The sequence below is a fragment of the Lithobates pipiens genome, unplaced genomic scaffold (genome assembly GCF_037356315.1).
Source record: "Lithobates pipiens isolate NorthernLeopardFrog02 unplaced genomic scaffold, aLitPip1_a1.2 Scaffold_16, whole genome shotgun sequence".
Lineage (NCBI taxonomy): Eukaryota > Metazoa > Chordata > Amphibia > Anura > Ranidae > Lithobates > Lithobates pipiens.
Genome location: NW_027507748.1, coordinates 456,833,384 through 456,850,960, shown reverse-complemented (window position 1 = coordinate 456,850,960; position 17,577 = coordinate 456,833,384). Strand labels below are relative to the sequence as shown.

The 17,577-nt window shown below is 42.9% G+C and overlaps 1 protein-coding gene across 7 annotated transcripts in view; it reads left to right on the top strand.

Annotated features, from left to right (window-relative positions):
* The window catches only part of MCF2L (MCF.2 cell line derived transforming sequence like), a 363,789-nt gene that overhangs the window by 101,290 nt on the left and 244,922 nt on the right, over window positions 1-17,577 (top strand). Inside the window, exon 1 of one of the 7 annotated variants that reach the window (XM_077482868.1) lies at window positions 13,008-13,183. The exons of the other annotated variants lie outside the window; for them this stretch is intronic. Within the exon in view, the coding sequence (XP_077338994.1) occupies window positions 13,132-13,183 (52 nt within the window). The 5' untranslated portion in view covers window positions 13,008-13,131. Of the gene's footprint in view, window positions 1-13,007; window positions 13,184-17,577 lie in introns of those variants that run through there. 7 annotated transcript variants of the gene reach the window in all.

Here is a 17,577-nt window from a genome sequence, read left to right as displayed (position 1 = left end):
AAAAGGAGGTGGTGTCGGATTTCTCCTTTCCCCACAATGCATCTTCCAGATTTTTCCCACAACTCCCTCTCTTACCCACTGCTCTTTCGAAGTGTACTGCATTTGTCTTTTCTCTCTAGCTTGTTTGAAGGGTCGCAGTCATTTATAGGCCTCCTGAAACCAATGCCGCGTTTTCTGGATGACTTCTCTGCACGACTACCCTATTTTCTCTCCTCTGAAGTACCTGCCATTATCCTATGTGACTTAAACACTCCAATTAATGTTAATACTGCTACCACTTATAAACTACTTCACCTATTCTCCTCTTTTAACCTAATGGACACAAACCACCACTCACTCCAAGGGCAATACTCTCAACCTCGTATTCCCCCATCACTGCACTCCCTGCAACCTCTCTAACACCCCCTTTCCTCTATCTGATCACAACCTTATCCATTTCACACTCTTTGTCTCCTACCTCCCATGCTGCCAGTTCGCAAACCACTACTCGCAGAAACCTTCGCAATCTCAACCCTTCCCTTCTTCATTCTGCTACTGATGGCCTTTACAATAAAATCGCAACCCTGTCCTGCTCAGACCCAACCACTTCCATCTACAACAACACGCTGTCATCCTCCCTAGATGTACTTGCTCCTCTTTCTACATGCAGAACCAGACCCCATCTGCCACAACCCTGACAAACATGGCGTAAATCTAAATCACTGCAAGACTTTACCCTCTACAAATCTGCCCTTCTCAAATACAACTCCTGCCTCCACATGCACTGCTAAACAAACCTACTTCAACACTCATCCAAACCTTGTCCACTCTTTTCTACCCTTAAATTGCGTGCTTGCTACAAAAATGGAATCTCTAAGAGTGAGTAAAGTTATGAGGGTGCACAAGTTCTGTTTTGTACTCCAATATATGGAATTCACAGGTACATCAAAATTCTTGTTTTTCTGATTTATTAGCTAATTTTTAGATGGCCATTGATGGAAAATAATGGCTAGGCCTAATACTTGCACCCATCGATAGGAAATTTTAATAATTACGCTTTTAAAATATAATAGTAGAATAAATCGTATATATGGTATTAATCCTGGATACTTGTGAGAGACACAGGAGCTAAGGTGGAACATAAATGGACCATAGAGACACACATTTCTACGCAGTGTGTTTGTATTTTCTGTGCTTCACCTACTTTGTATGCTTTTAACAAGAATCACATAGTATGTAAATACTCACTTTTCAGGGAAACAGGATGTAGCTGACTCAATCGAAAGGCATAATAATAATCTTTTTGTTTTGTATGTAAGATTTTGAGAAGTTAATGCTTTGCTCAAATGCTTGTCAGTTTACCACGAGAAGCTTTGACATTATCTTCACAGATGCTGACTGTGACATAAATTGTTCAATTTAGTATTGTATAAATCGTTTTTCTAAGCAATAACAATTATTTAAGCTGCTGTTTTTATCGATTGCTTTTTTAAGTATTTCTGTTAAATACAAAATCTGTTGCAATAAAAGGATAACTAAAGACATTTTTTTTTTCAGTTTTGGACAAAAAGGAATAACAACACCTGCCAGTTTTTTTTTATTGCTGTCTATGTCCCCGGTAGGGGTATTCACCCTCTCTATTGTCCTGTTTACTGCTACCCTTGAAAATAAAAGAAAATACCAAATTTTGGGTTATCCCCAGAACAGCAGTGCCGTCTTTAATATTGATTGGACCCTGGGCAAACATTTTCTTAGGACGCTCTATTGAACTTTTATAGATATTTTAAGCTAATATTTTATGGTGAATATAGGGGGTGTGCATCACTCCATATAGAGGGGCACATAGCAACTCTGCACAATTTTGTGTTTTTTTTAACAATAATTTCTTTGATCTTGGAATAAGATAAAAAGGTATTGGGTATTAATCATTGTATGAATTGGTTGACAAATAGGCAGTGATTATTATAAGTAGCACTGTTAGTGTTTGATTTTCAATCATGCATTTTTTTAAATAGACTCAAAATCAGTTTACTGCAGAAGATCAGGCAGCAATTGCGATTGGTTACCTTGCAGCATATCATTGCCACTCAGTGACTGGTTGCTAGAAGCTAAAACACACTATTTCTGCTTGCTGATTGGTTGCTAGAGGTTACTGGAAATCCTTACCACTCACTGATAGACTGCTATAGGTTACTGCACATCATTACTGCTAACTGAATGTTTGCTAGAGATTATAGTGGATTGTTACTGTTCACTGATTGGTTGCTAGAGATTACTGCACATCATTGCCTCTGCATCAAATTGTGAGTGTGGCTAAGCTGCACTAACAGTGAGGCATTGTTATAAACCAGGATTTCAGGAGTGCACCATATACAGACTGCAGGGTTCTGGAGTGCACTACATAGATTACAGGGTTGAAGAGTGTGCTATGTACAGAGTGCATGATTGAGGAGTGAGCTACATACAGGAGTGCACGGTTGAGGGGTAAACATTGTATGAGTGCAGGGTTGATGGGTGCGCTACGTATGGAATGTGGGATTGAGGGGTGCGCTACATATGGAATGAGGGATTGAGGGGTGCGCTACATATGGAATATGGGTTTGAGGGATGCGCTACATATGCAATGCGGGGTTGATGGGTGCACTACGTATGGAATGCGAGGTTGAGGGGTGCGTTAAGCGGGGAATGCAGGGTTGAGTGATGAGCTACGTAGAGCTTCTGCCTGTGTACATTACACGCCCCCCCCCCCCCACTTGCTTCTCTGCTCAGACAGAGGAGCACTGACACTTGTAAATACAGAAGCAGCGCTTCTCTGTATCTACAACTGACAGTAGGGACTAGTGAGCAGCTAACAAGTGGCGGAATTCTGGCGGGCAGCAGTGTGGGCTCAATTGACAGCTGCTTTGGGCCCTGAACAGCTGCCCTATTTGCCCTGTGCTAGACGACCCTGCAGAACAGTAATAAAGGGGAAATCTCCCTTGGTGGCGGGTGCCAACAGGGGGTTCCCTCACTTTTGAGGGATTTCCTTCCACTTCCTGTGTCATCTATGGGACAGGACGTAAAGGTAAATCCCCCCCCCCCCCCCCCCCCCAAACTTGACACAGATGGCAAAAAATGCAGCTGTAAAATGCACCAAAAAAGACAAAAATATTTTCCTTTAAACCCTATGGAACTCTTCACATAAGTGCTCTGTGGGTTTTTTTTAAAAGTCCTGCATGCTGCATCTTTAAAACCCTGTTTCACAAATGCATAACAAATGCACCTCCCATTGATTACTATAGGAAACACATCAAAAATCCACCTGTGGTGTGTTTTATGAGTCATATGTCGAAGTTTCACAGTGCACGCTGAGAGCCGGGAATCCAGAAAATGCATCAAAAATTTAATTGAATTGAGTTGAAAATGCAATAAAGTGTATACCGTGTCTTTGGCATGCCGGTGTGACCTTTAATCGATCCAAAATTTAAAAAGTTTTGCCTTTAGTTCTACTAAAGGCAAAAAACAAACAAACATATAATTCCTAGAATCTGTTACCTGTGCAGTCTGTGGGTGGGGATATTGGATGCCATGGCTGATTTCCGATCTTTTTTTTACCAGTGGGGTTGATTTACTAAAACTGGAGAGTGCAAAATCTGGTGCAGCTGTACAGTGTAGCCAATCATCTTCTAACCTCAGCTTGGTCAATTTAGCTTTGACAAAAAAATCTGGAAGCGGATTGGTTTCTATACGGAGCTGCGCCAGATTTTGCACTCGCCAGTTTTAGTAAATCAACCCCATTGCGACATCCATGGATACCGAGTTCTCTGTGTAGATATATCTTTAACCTGTTCCCGATCAGTGCACGCCGATGTACGTTGGCAGAATGGCACGAGCAGGCAAATGGGCATACCTGTACGTACCTTTAAATTTGCTGCCCTGCCATCGCGAGCACGCCGCCAGTGGCACGCTCGCGTGGCGGTCGGGACCCCCTGGAACCCGCGATCGTCTCACGGGCAGGTGAACGGAGAGATGCCGTTGTAAACAGCATCTCCCCCTTCTGCCTAGCAACTAGTGACACTGATCTCTGCTCCATGTGATTGGAGCAGAGATCAGTGTTCACTAAATGAAAGCCCAGCCCCCAACAGTTAGTAACACACCCCTAGGAACACTTAACCCCTACACTGCCACCCACTGGTTAACCCCTTCACTGCCAGTGTCATTTACACAGGAATCACTGCATTTGTATAGCAGTGATTGCTGTATAAATGACAATTGTCCCAAAAATGTGTCAAAAATGTCCGATGTGTTTGCCATAATGTCGCAGTCACAATAAAAATTGCTGATCGCCGCCATTACTAGTAAAAAAAAAATATTAATAAAAATGCCATAAAACTATCCCCTATATTGTAAACGCTATAACTTTTGCGCAAACCAATCAATAATCGCTTATTGCGTTTTAAAAAAAAGAAATTTACAAAAATATGTAGAAGAATACATATCAACATTAAACTGAGGGAAAAAATGTTTCTTTATATATTTCTGGGGGATATTTATTATAATAAAAAGTAAAAAAATAATGCGCTTTTTTTAAAATTTTCATTCTATTTTTGTTTATAGCGCAAAAAAATAAAAACCGCAGGGGTGATCAAATACCTCCAAAAGAAAGCTCTATTTGTGGGAAAAAAATACGTCAATTTTGTTTGGGAGCCACGTCGCATGACTACGCAATTGTCAGTTAAAGCGACGAAATGTCGAATCGCAAAAAGTGGTCTGGTCTTTGACCAGCAAAATGGTCCGGGGCTGAAGTGGTTAAACTTCTAAATAAATGGCAAAATGACAGTTGTGTTCACAGAAGAATGCCCAATTATAAAACATTGGTGCATAGCATTCATACAGTGCCCCTCACCCGTCTACTCTTCTTTTCTGAGCAATCAAATCTAAAAAGCTAGAGCCAGGAAAGTCTTTGCATTTCTGACATGAGGTGGAAGCTCTGCTGTATGCATACTGGGCCAATGAAAGGAATAGCAGATGAGACCTGCCCACATGCCTGGATCAGCATCCGGCTCAGATTCTCAGTGGAGTGCTGAGAGCCTGAGTCAGCTGCTCCCACCCCCTCTACAGTCCAGCGCTCCAGTGAGCGTGGGGGGCAGGGCAGAGACTGACAGTTGGTAGCTCTCTGCTTAGGGATCTGTGAGAACTGAGCAATCGGCAGTGTTCAATTGCTTGTTTCTCAGTGTTAGAGGGGGATAGATGAAACAAACAAAAAAAAAACACCATGCTTCTCTTTTAACCACGGGTAATATGTGGCTACCTTCATGTTTCATGTGATTGGATTTTGCAAAAAAAAGCTGCAGGGACATATCATATATAAACTCTCCCACTCCCAGGAAGCTTCAGTTTTTTGCTAGTGTTCTTATGTAATGGACATCTCTCTACTGAGAGAAACTTACCTCTCTTTTTGACCAAATTTTTTCTTCAAGGTTCTTCTATTAAGCTTTAGCTGCTCCATAGCCAACTGTGGCTTCCTCCTGCAGCTTTTTGAATTGTTTGCCTTCTTGACTGAGCCTTGTGGGACTATACCCAGACCCTGCCTGGAAAACGATGCAGGTCTGGCCTATAATTTTTGCTTTGGGCACTAGACCCCGCATGAGAGCTCTCCTTGGTACTGGTGCATCATGTTGAGTTAGCCCAGGGCTCAACATTTCAAGTCATGAGCTACTAGCCAGGCCTAAAGAGTTGCTCGCCATCAGTTGCCCCAATCCAACCCCTAACCTGCCTCTTCCTTAATTACGCCCTTAAACACGCCCTCATAAAATTACACTGGTAAATGTTTTATGCAAAAATATTAGCAACAACAACTTTAACAATATTAATATAAATCAATGTATACATAAAAGGAAAATTAAGTGCTTTACATCAATAGCCAATTCCACTCCCCTTTCCTCCCAATCTAACATACCTATGCCTCCAATTCCACCCTCCCCCTCCAATCCATGGTACCTATGCCTCCAATTCCAATTCTCCTCCCCCCAATATATCATACCTATGCCTCCAATTCATCCCCTCCCCTAATCCATCATGCCTCCATTTACCCCCCCCCCCCCCTCAATCCAGCACATCTATGCTTTCATTCCCCTCATCTTCCTCCGAGCACATATCTTGCTCCATCCCCCATCATACCTATTCCTTCAACCCCCTCCCCAATCCAGCACATGTACCGCTTTCAATCCACCCCAGCACACTGTCATTACCATTCTCCTGGTGTGTAGCGGGCACAGGTCAGACTTCAGTGCACATTGAGGGCCAGCGGACTGAGAGGGTTTCAGCCCCCCCACTTGGGAGTGCCTTGCCTAGGACTGCCGAGGAAACATACAGGAGGGAGGTGGAAAGGGACAGCCCCAGGCGGCTGTACAATACTCACTGAAATGCCCGTGCTGCAAGCCCTTTTTGGGGAGGGGGGTGACTCATCCCCTCCCTTCCTGGCAAAATCTCACAAGAGTGAGAGAGAGTTGTGCATGATGTCATAAGCATAGGCTTCTTACCAGACAAGAAAAAAGAACTGGGCTGTATAAGGTATACTGGCAGAAAGGAAAAAATGTTTTACTATCCAAAGTTAAAACAACAAGGGCAGAGGATTTAATAGATAGAGGTCTGTAAGTAACCCTAGTGAGTAATGTAACACTGTATAATGTTGGTACAGTGGCCAAATGTGACCTAGTCTACGACAGCAATTAACCCTTCCTGCTATGCTTTGGTCTGTAGGTAACCTTTAAGGTAATATCTTACTATGTACTGTTGTACAGCAGCCTATAGTGACCATGCCAAGCCATTAATCACTCCTGCTATGCAGTGGTGTTTGAGTAACCCTTGACAGTTATGGTTTGCAAAGAGGTAAAAGTAAAGGAGCGCCCGGTGTCCAGTAAATGCAGGTTTTAAACCGTTTTATTTTGAGTCACAACAATAAAATTAGGCCAACTTGTTTCTGAACCTCTGAACCCATAGCCAGCATTTTGACATCTATTAGTATGATCCTTGTGCCAAAGGAAGTCAGTAACAGGACCATTTCCGTAAAAGCTTTCAACAGCAGCCCTGATGAAGGGCTCCCAGTGCTTCCCGGTAAATGTTGGCCTCATTTTATTGTGACTCAAAATAAAATGTTTTAAAACCTGTATCTATTGGACACGAGGCACCACTTTACTTTCACTTTTTCTCAAGCATGTGTGGAGTCGACCACAAGGCCGTACCCCGAGGTAGCAGCCCAGGCCCACCACCACCTTTTTCCCAAGCTGGGCACAAACCTCTGGAAACAAACCCTTTCCATCTGCCCACACATTTGCTTACCCAACAGTGACCGATCAAGTCATTCCAGCGTGTTCCACAACCCCCCCCCCCCCAAAAGCCTATGGTGGTCTATCACGCATTGCCATTAAACGCTTCTGCTCTGCAGTTGGTCTGGTCCATGAAAAACCCTTGTTGATAATGTTTAACTGGATACTATTGGAATAGCTGTCTATGGTAACCTTGTCATGCATGGTCATTAACCTTTCTGCCTTGCTGTAGCTTGTGAGTACCCCTTGGAGGTAATGTCTCCCTGTATACTGTTTGTACAGCAGCCTATGGTGACCTAGGCATGCACAGCCTCAATCCCTATTGCTTTACAGTAAATCTGCGCGTTACGTTTATTGGTATTATTTCACTGTCTACTGTTTTTTCAGCTGCCTTTGGTGACCTAGTATGCATATATTGTTCGTGGGGGATGTTTCCTAATAAAATTACAGTATTATGCTATGCAGAGTGTCCCTTTTTTTTTTTTTTTTGGCACGATTCACTTTTGAGCCGTTCCATGAAGGAACTTGTATGATCCAAGGACGAGTTCATTATTGTGTGGAGATATCAGGCTTATTTGATCCTTACTTGCAGTGCGTGCATTACCAAAGGGGATTTTATGTGCTCATGGTGTATCGGTGACGGTATTCAGGAACTGAGTGACTTCTCCTATGGTTCTGATGGGATACACACTACACACATTATAAGGACTTTTCCATGGACTTTAATTCCACTCACTGACCAATGTCTGTGTGCAATTGTATTGTTCATTGAATGCCATTAATTCCACTGAATACACTTAGATATGTTTATAATTTTACTCTATATAATAGCAGTTATAGTGCATCAATTTTGTCTATCTTTTTGAGCGCTGGGATCAGTAACACTTAGTGCAAGTGATATTTTTTAAGATTATTTTGTATATTTGTATATTTACTCATAGCGATCATGGATGCAATTAATTATTATTATTATTTTGTATATTGGTATATTTACCCATAGCGATCCTGGATGCAATTAATTATTATTATTAATGTAATTATTTAAACAATCGCCAATTGAACCTAGATACATTTTTTTAACAGAGGGAGAAAGTGGAGGTGAATGAAGACTTTAATGGTATTCTCACTGCTTTGGAGAAAGGGGTGCACACTTGTTGGGACATCTGTACCTTTGAGCATTATCTTAAGGAAAAGATTATTATGCGGAGTCTCAGGTGGGAAGTGTGCCCTCAGGATGGTTTGGATGACATTGATTCTACCTCTGAGTGGTTGGATTTCTTCAATGGTGTAGGTTTTAAACTGCACCAATTAGTATTGAAACGTATAAAGAAACGTATAAAGAAAAAAATGACTGGAGAAAAAGATTCTAGACCTCCAGGGTAAGTTAGGAACACAACAATTGATTCATTTAATAATGAAATCAATTAAGGATTAGAAAAAAAATTATAAACTCAAAAGAAAAAACATAAAGTTTCGTAGAGACATCAGTGATTTCAGAAAAAACTTTGAAGGTATGATGAATAATACATCTTCCAGTGCTTAGTTGATCAATAATGGGAATAGATCTAATACCACAGCACCCCCTGTAAAGGCTCTAAAAAGAGATCCTATACCAATGCCGACAACCCAGAATAACAGAGGGGCAACAAACACCCCATCAGGCAAAAATGTTTTTTCCCAGCCCATGAACCCCCCTAATAATTAAGGGTAAAATGGTTTATATTTGGTGAATACACAGAATCGCTATGAACCTTTGGAAAACATGGGGTATGACTACAATTTCCAATCTCCATGCCCCTCTCCTTTTTATGGAGAGGCACGAGAGGTCATTCCAGAGGACGTGGTCGAGGGAATCGTCTCTGGAGAGTCCATCCATCGCAACCTTATCTCCCACCCAATACACAGGAATGGTGGAACCCTCCAGGGTGGGAGAAACCATTCAGCCCAACCATATTTCCAAGGACAATGCGCAAAGAGGTAGAGCAGGACACAGGGTCAAGCAAAAAAGATGAAGGAAAATTCTATTACATCTAGGATTGGTCAATATCTTGGCCACTTTCTACAGATGTGTGGTGCACACAAAGGCCTATCTTAAAGATACCACAATTTTTTTGACAACTACTGAAAGATGTGGTCTTCCCTGTGAATGCTGAGCTTTATTTTGTAACGGCAGATGTTTCATTGTTGTACACCATAATCCAGCACACTGATGCATTACTGGCCCTTAATTGGGCTTTTTGCCAAAGGGACAACGTTCCGTTATATTCAGAAAAAGTTTTTAAGTATGGTTTTCAAATTTTGCCTTATGCACAATTATTTTTGGTACGATGGTAAATTCTATAGACAAAGGAGAGGTGTAGCAATGGGTGCTAAATTTGCACCCAGTCTCGCTAACCTATTTATGAGCGAGTGGGAAGACAAATGGATTTATGGTAGAAAGAGGAAAGCACTCATTTTTTTACCAATGCTACAGTGACGACCTGTTCTTTATTTGGCAGGGATCAGAGGTCTCACTGATTGAGTTTTCAGAATGGTTGAACACTAATACCAACAACATTAAATTGGAGTTTAGTTGGAGTAACGCACAAATCAATTACTTGGATGTAACCATTATGAAAAGTCCAAAAGTTATTGCTCACCAAAGCATATTTCAGTTTTACAGAACTGCATCTGGTGTTAACTGGCCCTTACTGTTGTTTGACGGCCTGGAGTGCCTCAGCCAATAACAGCATTTAACCACTTAGTGATTGGTACACTATCCTTGCAGTTTCCGTCTCCCTTCCTTATTTTGTTTGGTGGCCTAAGGTCCTATAGTCATTGTCTTCTGTTTACCCTACATGACCATGACCTAGTCATGGGGCGAGGAGGGGCAATTTACCCCTTCTGTTTTGCAGTTGGTCAGTGAGTCACATTTTAGATGTTGCTAAATCTTATGCAGGCTGTTGTGAGACAGCCTCTGCTGCCCTGATCACAGGTGGCCTTTACCCCCCCCCCCCCTCTTGTATTAAAGCCTTGGGTAATCCAGTAATCTCCCTCGTGTTCTGCAGCTGGGTCCTGATCCCACCTTGTTGGTGCTGTGTGTGTATATGTACCATATACAGTTGGCTATCTCTGTGTGTCATCTTGCCATGTTGGCTAACTCTCATTGTCCAGAATCCCTCTCTGTTTTTTGCAGCAGCTTCTGTTTCACTGAGGCAAGTGTGGAGGTGTACCCTATGCTTTTGGATGAGTTGGTATGTGCTGATGTTTAGTCTTTGAGCATGAGTTCTGAGTCAACTGTTCTAGACCAACCTGAGTCCTTAGGGGTTTCATCCTAATACCAATCTCCTTATCTCCTGACCTTTGGACTTTTGTCACCTTTGGTTTGGCAGACCTTAACACTGCTCTGATGCAGCTTTTCTCCCCAGTGATCATTACCAAGAGGGCATCCGCCCCATACACTTTCCTGTGGGTACAAATTTCCTAACTGCCAGATCAGTCATTGCTCCCTCCATATTGGGGACATTTTGGCCTCTGTAGAACTTGTGGCATGCTTACTGCATAACTATTTTCCCAGTGGTCTTACAATTCCTTGCCTCTTTTTGCTGGAGTCTCTCAGCCTATGTTTCTATTCCTTGAGCCCGTCAACTACACCTCATGTCTTCCGAAGGTGCTATCCTCTGTTCTTGCTCTGCTTCAACTGTGGAGTAATGAATGACCCCCTTCCAAAAGTGTGATTGACCCAGGCTTGGTAAGCCAACATCCATCAAACTATGCAGATCTTCCTAAGGTCCAGGAGGGGCCAGTGCTGGAACGGTGTCATTGCTTGGATTATCTGAGTCTGACCCTATTTTTTTTTCTCTGTTCAAGGTTTTTTTCTATGTTCTGGACAAGCTCCAGGCTGTTAGCTCCCAAGTTTGAACTCCACAGTTCAGGAGCTAAGCTACCCTGTATTTGCATTGTCCTCTGTAAGGCAGTCCTATAGCCTAATTTTCACTCCAGACCATTGTTGCTCACTATTCTGACTGTGTGTGAGACGAGAGATGCATTCTCTGAATCTTCCCATTCATCTATCTGGCAGGACCAGGCCCAGATGTTGCCGCTAAATGCTTTATAACGCTGGGGAGATGTCCTAGGTATCCTCATGGTCCAAAGGAGTTGTCTGTCAGAGAAAACGAACCTCTTAATCAATGCACCAGTACTGAGGGCACGTTAGTTATTACTTCAATGCTAGACCTCTTGCCTGAGAGGTTACTTAACCTGGATTTAGTTGGAGAATGTCACAACAGTGGCTTACATTAACTATCAGGGAGTAATCTGATTTTTTTGAATTACAGGGACATGGACACAAATCAGATTTTGACCTGAATGGGATTTCTCATCCCAACCCTTACCACTATGCTTGTCCCCCATGTGGAAAATTGGCAGGTGGACTTCCTACGGAAGACACGAACATTGGATTTTGTCCACTCCAAAGGATCCCCCAGCCTTTGCAGTGGATGATCTGGTGACTCTGTTAGTTCTATTTCCCCTGAACTATGCTCTCAAGGCTAGGGAACTGATTTCTCAGAAGTCTATATTTGCTCTTGAATTAGGATTTTGATTGTACTGGAAACTAGGATTCCTATCCAGGCTGTAATCTGTGGGACAAATCTAGACTTCAGTGTGGTCTGGATCAGCTTTGGACCATCAAGTGTCTATCCTAGGCCTTAGTGGTTCCTTTCAGAGGGAAACGTCTTTGTGAAGGGCTTTTTATGGGGGCTTACTTGCAATAGTTCTTCCTGTATTTTTCCCAGAAATTCTGTTGGATGGTACTTGCACAGATAATGCTGAAGGAAATCACAAGCTAATGACAGGTGTGTTATAGATGGAAGAGAAGATAGAATCATGAACGAAGTTTGCATGACAACAGCCGTAACAAGACAAAGCGTAGATGTGGAAAGTTGTCTTGCTATGTGCACATGAAGCTTGCTTCTAAGTACATCCAAATATTGTACATGGGAGGCTTGTTAATGATAAATAAAACTGAGAAAACTATTCAATAAATGACACAGATATTTAGTAAATAGGTGGAGATTTCATAAACTGTGTAACTGCTGCTGTCTTTTTATACGCAAATTGTGTGTAAATAGGAACTGAACTCTAGAAGCTGTTCCAAAACAAAGGCAGGCAGACAGAAAAGGACTAGGTACTGGTATTGCCTGTGTTTCCCTGTAGCTGATGTTTCCCTTGTTACTGGCTTACCTTCTACTATGGCCATTGTTATGGCATTTATACTTCATTTGTATCAAAATAAAGCATATCTAAGATATTGCCTTTGATCAATAACCTAGCTAATCTGTGGCGTTTCTTGTTCTAACATGCCAGTGGCTGTGTGATTCATTTTCAAATGTAGAATTTTTAAATATCCCCATTTCTTTCTTTTTAAATGACAGTAGTCTAAAAGAATAATTTTAAGGACATCGGTCTTTTTGCGCCTGTGCTGCTACTGAAAATCTCTATCCTTTTACCCAGTCATTGGTTAGACCCTGAAAAGAAAAAAAAAATGCTGTGAGGATATAAATTTGCCGTGGAAGGATGCAGCACGTTGCCGCAGAATACTGTCAGTGCGAACTTTTTAAGTGACCCTGACGTGATAGAGAATCATAACTGTGCCTCCAATCGCAAACGTCTCGCCTGTGTATTGCAGTGGAGAGAGAGTGTGCTCACTTACCACCGCCTTTTGTGTCAAGCAAGGACCTGGAGCTAATTGAAATGCAGTGCTAGGGAGCTCTGCTGTAGCCTATTCGCTTCTTTCGCAGAGGGAAGAAAATGCTTTCTGTGGATCCTTTCTCGTGCTACAAGTGAAGCATCGACATTTGATGAAATGGCCCTAGAAGAGCTGATGAAGAGATTAAATGCTGTGTTTCATAATACTGGTAGGAGGAGCTGCATCTTGTTAATATTCTTAATGTATCTGTATTTTCCAGGTAAGGATGCTTGGGGATGCACAATGTCATGCATGGATTATATAGCTCTCTAGGGACAAATGCAAGCACATGGTGCTTCTCATTTCAGTACTGCAAGAGTGTATATGAAGAGCTGAAGGGCTGTGATTTTGTAAGTTAAGACAGAGAGACTTCCGTGGATGAATTTGACGTGTGTGATTTTCAGGGTCTGTAATTACATTAGCTCATCAGTGTTAAATAAGCCAGTTATTGTCTATGGGGTTGCGGCATCTTTTTCCTGGGTTAAATAGACCAGCCTGCTTTTTACAACAGCAGTAATGATAATGCAGTCCGTTTCATGCTTGTGCCATTTATCAGATGTGTAAATGCCTGAGCAGACTGGTTTGAAGCTTCAGCCTGGTGTGTGAAATGAGGGAAGTATGCAGTACAGCTGAAGTGGGTGTGAATGTATATGATGGGCACATACCACTGGGACCTGTTTAGGTTACAACAAAGCAGTATTCTGAAAAATCTCAAGGTATTTTGTTATAAGTATCTGAACTATATAAAAATCATTTTATCTGTAAGTTATGTTATTGCTTCCTTGTGACATCATTATGCTGCCATAATGTACTAGGCCTCCTGTGCTCATGAGACACATGGGCTGCTGTGGCTTTAGTTACATCCTTGATCTTAAGGCTTGGTCTTATGCATTAGTTGACAAAACAGTTAAAGAAAGCTGTTCTTGAAGGAAATAAGCTTTCTGCCACTGCAAACCTTGAAAAATGTTAGTTTCCTCATTGTCACGCTGATCCTCTGGCTTCACTTTGAGTATTTTGACACTGATCCGAAACAGGTATGGAACAGATAATAATAGGACCTGTAGACCTGCTCCAGGTCAGTGACACAGAAAGTAGAGAATGGGAGTGCAAGCAGACAATGAGAATTCTTAGGAGGCAAGCAATGGCAAGCAGGTTTTAATTTAACTACTTTTACCAAGGAAAGTAATAAGCCAACATATTACTCTATAAACCTGAAATAATTTACAAAAGTGAATTGAACATTCTTATCTGGAACCCAAAACTCACCTGATTTATTGTTTCTGAGCTGGCATTGCATAGGGTTCTCCGCATCAATTGAAAGATACCACCCAGGTCCTGTTGTGCAGAAAAATAAATATCCCAGACGTAATGCTAAAGTTAACACTTATTGATGATTCACACAGTTGACTAATGCTATTTCACACTACACAGGCTGCAAAGTAAGAATGATGGCAGAAGTCAGCAGATTCACTTGTACAAAGATGAAGAGCAGTATGGGTGGAACACGTTATTAACAGTGTAATTGTGTTTTGAGTTACACATTGTACTCTGGAGAAAGGAGAAAATTAGAAAAGGGAATTCGGTAAACATGCACATGTGTCTTCTCAGCATGCCATGCCAATTCCAAGCGATGCTAACACTGCCCACGATGCACCATACTGGAGGCCCAAAACAGTCTCACATTTTTGTAATAATCATATCATCAGCAGACCTACTGTTTTTTGGAACTTAGGGACCAGTTATGCTATTTACCTGGTGAATTTGTTATCTCCAGGTTGTTTTGGTCCCTGATTATAGTGATAGCCAGTCTTTGTTTCCATTGGTGACCAGTCCAGTGACCAGAGATTTTAGTGGTAATTTCTTCCATGCTGTAGCAGTTAATAATAATAATCATCCTACCAGGATGTAGAGGTAGTCACTCCTAGTGTGATGATCTAGTAGAGGTTAGTCCTTGGTTCCAGTGGTCATCAGCTACTAGTGTCCAATTAGTGGTTGGCTTTCCTTAGCTGAGTGTTTTCATAGCATGACTGTATAGTTATATGGCTGCATGAATATATTACATTTTTGGAATGCGCTGTAAGGTTGACCTTGGGTATATCCTAGAAGGTGAAGTTGGCTTTGTATTAGTTATCTATACATACCTGTATTGGAAAAGTATGTGTGTCTGTGCACTGTGGACATCATTAATGTGAGCCTTTTCTCTGAGAATAGTACTATCTGGCCATGGAACATTTGGCTTGACCACTTGGCATTTCTCCAAAGAGCAATCGCATTGGCTGCCCAATAATATAACACAGATTGCAATACTTTCTTAGTCCATTTATATTTAGGTTTTGATCTTGTAATGTATGTGGGTAACTATACTGTTCATTAACCCTAGTTTACATGTAGGCAGGTAGTGGGCAATGTTGCCGCAGTTGGGAAGGTTAAGGTTACTTGTGTTTCCTGGGTCTTTTTTGGTGGGTTTTCTTGGGAAGTTCTTACTAGGAGAGGCTGGGCCTTGCTCACTTGTTGCGGACCCACTCACTGCTGTTGCCGGAGTCTGGATTCCTAGTGCCATTTCAAGGTTGGAGCTTCCACTACAAAAAGGGATTGCTGGGACTTGCAGTCCTCCCTGAAGAAATTAAGCATGGATTCTGCCTATGCTAGGGCAACCACAAGCCTGAAGTTAGGGACTAGGGTTGTTAGAGAATTGATTGCACTTTATTGCCCTTTATTTTAGACTACTGTGTGTGTGTGTGTGTGTGTGTGTGTGTGTGTGTATGGCATCATATTGATTGAAACTTTTGGCTTTGCCTGGTCTGAAGTTACTAAAGGGGTGTAATGCAAGTAACTGGCACACATAGTTACAGTTCAAGTCACAAAACACATCAGGGTATGAAGATAACGGTACAAGAGTTAATACAGTGTGAAGATAAAGTGGTTAGTAAGGGTAACAAAGGGTTCTCTAGTGGCTCGTTGAAAGTGTATACATATGACAGGTGAGATAGTCTCTTGCAGTGAGGGAGAAGTGGTCGGCACTCCTTCTGCAGAGATTAGAGCAATCATAGCAATCGGAGCAGGCCTGCACCACTGGGGTGCTCAGCCTGTACACAGGTACAGAAGAGGAAGAGTTAAGTCAAGTGCATGTATTGAGTCCATGCTAGGTGCAGGGCGGGACCCCATACCATTACTGTGAGTGAGGTATTGGTACTACACTGGACAAGCAAGGGCTCTGTGTGCCCCTCTAAATGCACAAGTAGCAGTGGTGATCTTTAGTACACCGAAAGAGTTTACTTAAAGGGGTTGTAAAGGTAAATGTTTTTTCACCTTAATGCATTCTATGCATTATGGTGAAAAAACATCTGACAAAACTGACCTCCCCAGCCCCCCATTATACTTACCTGACCCCCCGAAAGTCCCGTGCTCATCTCCGACATCCGGGGTCACCGGGTGAGGAAGCTGTGACATCACACGGGGCGGAGTCATCATGTGACATCACCCGGTGACCCCGCCCCTTGTCCCTATGTAAGTCGCTGCACAATGCGTGCCTGTCATTGCGGCCAGAGAGAGCGTTGAGTCAACATCTCAAGGAAGAAGAAGAGGAGAAGGCGGCGGCGATGCTATTAAAAGAGCTGGAAGAAGAAAGCGGAGGCCTGGCAGAAGAACCGAAGAGCGGGACAAGACCCCCAAAGTCGGAAGAAGACTCCCGGACGGTGACGACGAAGAAGAAAGCCGGGCTCCTCCTAGTAAAAGAGCAGAAGATAGCGGAGGAGTCCGCCGAGAAGACCCCCCAAGACGGAAGAGGAGAAGACCACCGGAGCTGTCCAAGGTGTCCTGGTGAATAGGTAGGGGTACATCGTACCCCATACTCATTCACATAGGGTGGGGGGCCGGTATATGGGGCCCTCTTATTAAAGGGAGCTCTCAGATTCCGATAAGTCCCCCGTCTGCAGAACCCGACAACCAACGGCCAGGGTTGTTGGGAAGAGGCCCTTGTCCTCATCAACATGGGGACAAGGTGCTTTGGGGTGGGGGGTCCCCATGTTGAGGGTGCGTGGCCTGGTATGGCGGGGGGGGGGCACTCGCTCGTCCCCATCCCCTTTCCTGACCGGCTGGGCTGTGTGCTCGGATAATGGTCTTATATGGACTTTTGGGGTAAGGGTTCCCCTTTAATTCCATACCAGGTGATGGGGCTAGCGACGTGTCAATCTCGCCGATGGAGGCAGCGACATTGACTTCCTTCGCTAGTCCGTAGACTCCGTCTACCTGGATCCGCATTCAAAATGAAAGGACTTTTCTCCGTGTGTGGGCAAGTCCGTTAATTTCAAAAGTCCGCACACAGACGGGCGGATTGTCAGTCCGGCAGACAATTTTGAGTCAAAACTTCTTTCCAAGTCCGTTTTGGGGAAAAAAAGTCAGCCGGAGCCCACACACGGGCCGATTGTCCAGCGGACTCTGGTCCGCTGGACCAAGTCCGCCAGATAGTCTGATCGTGTGTACGGGGCATTAGACATACTTTGCAGTGTGGGTTTTGGAACATATACCAAAAGTGCGTCGCTAATAAAACAGTAATACCGTATA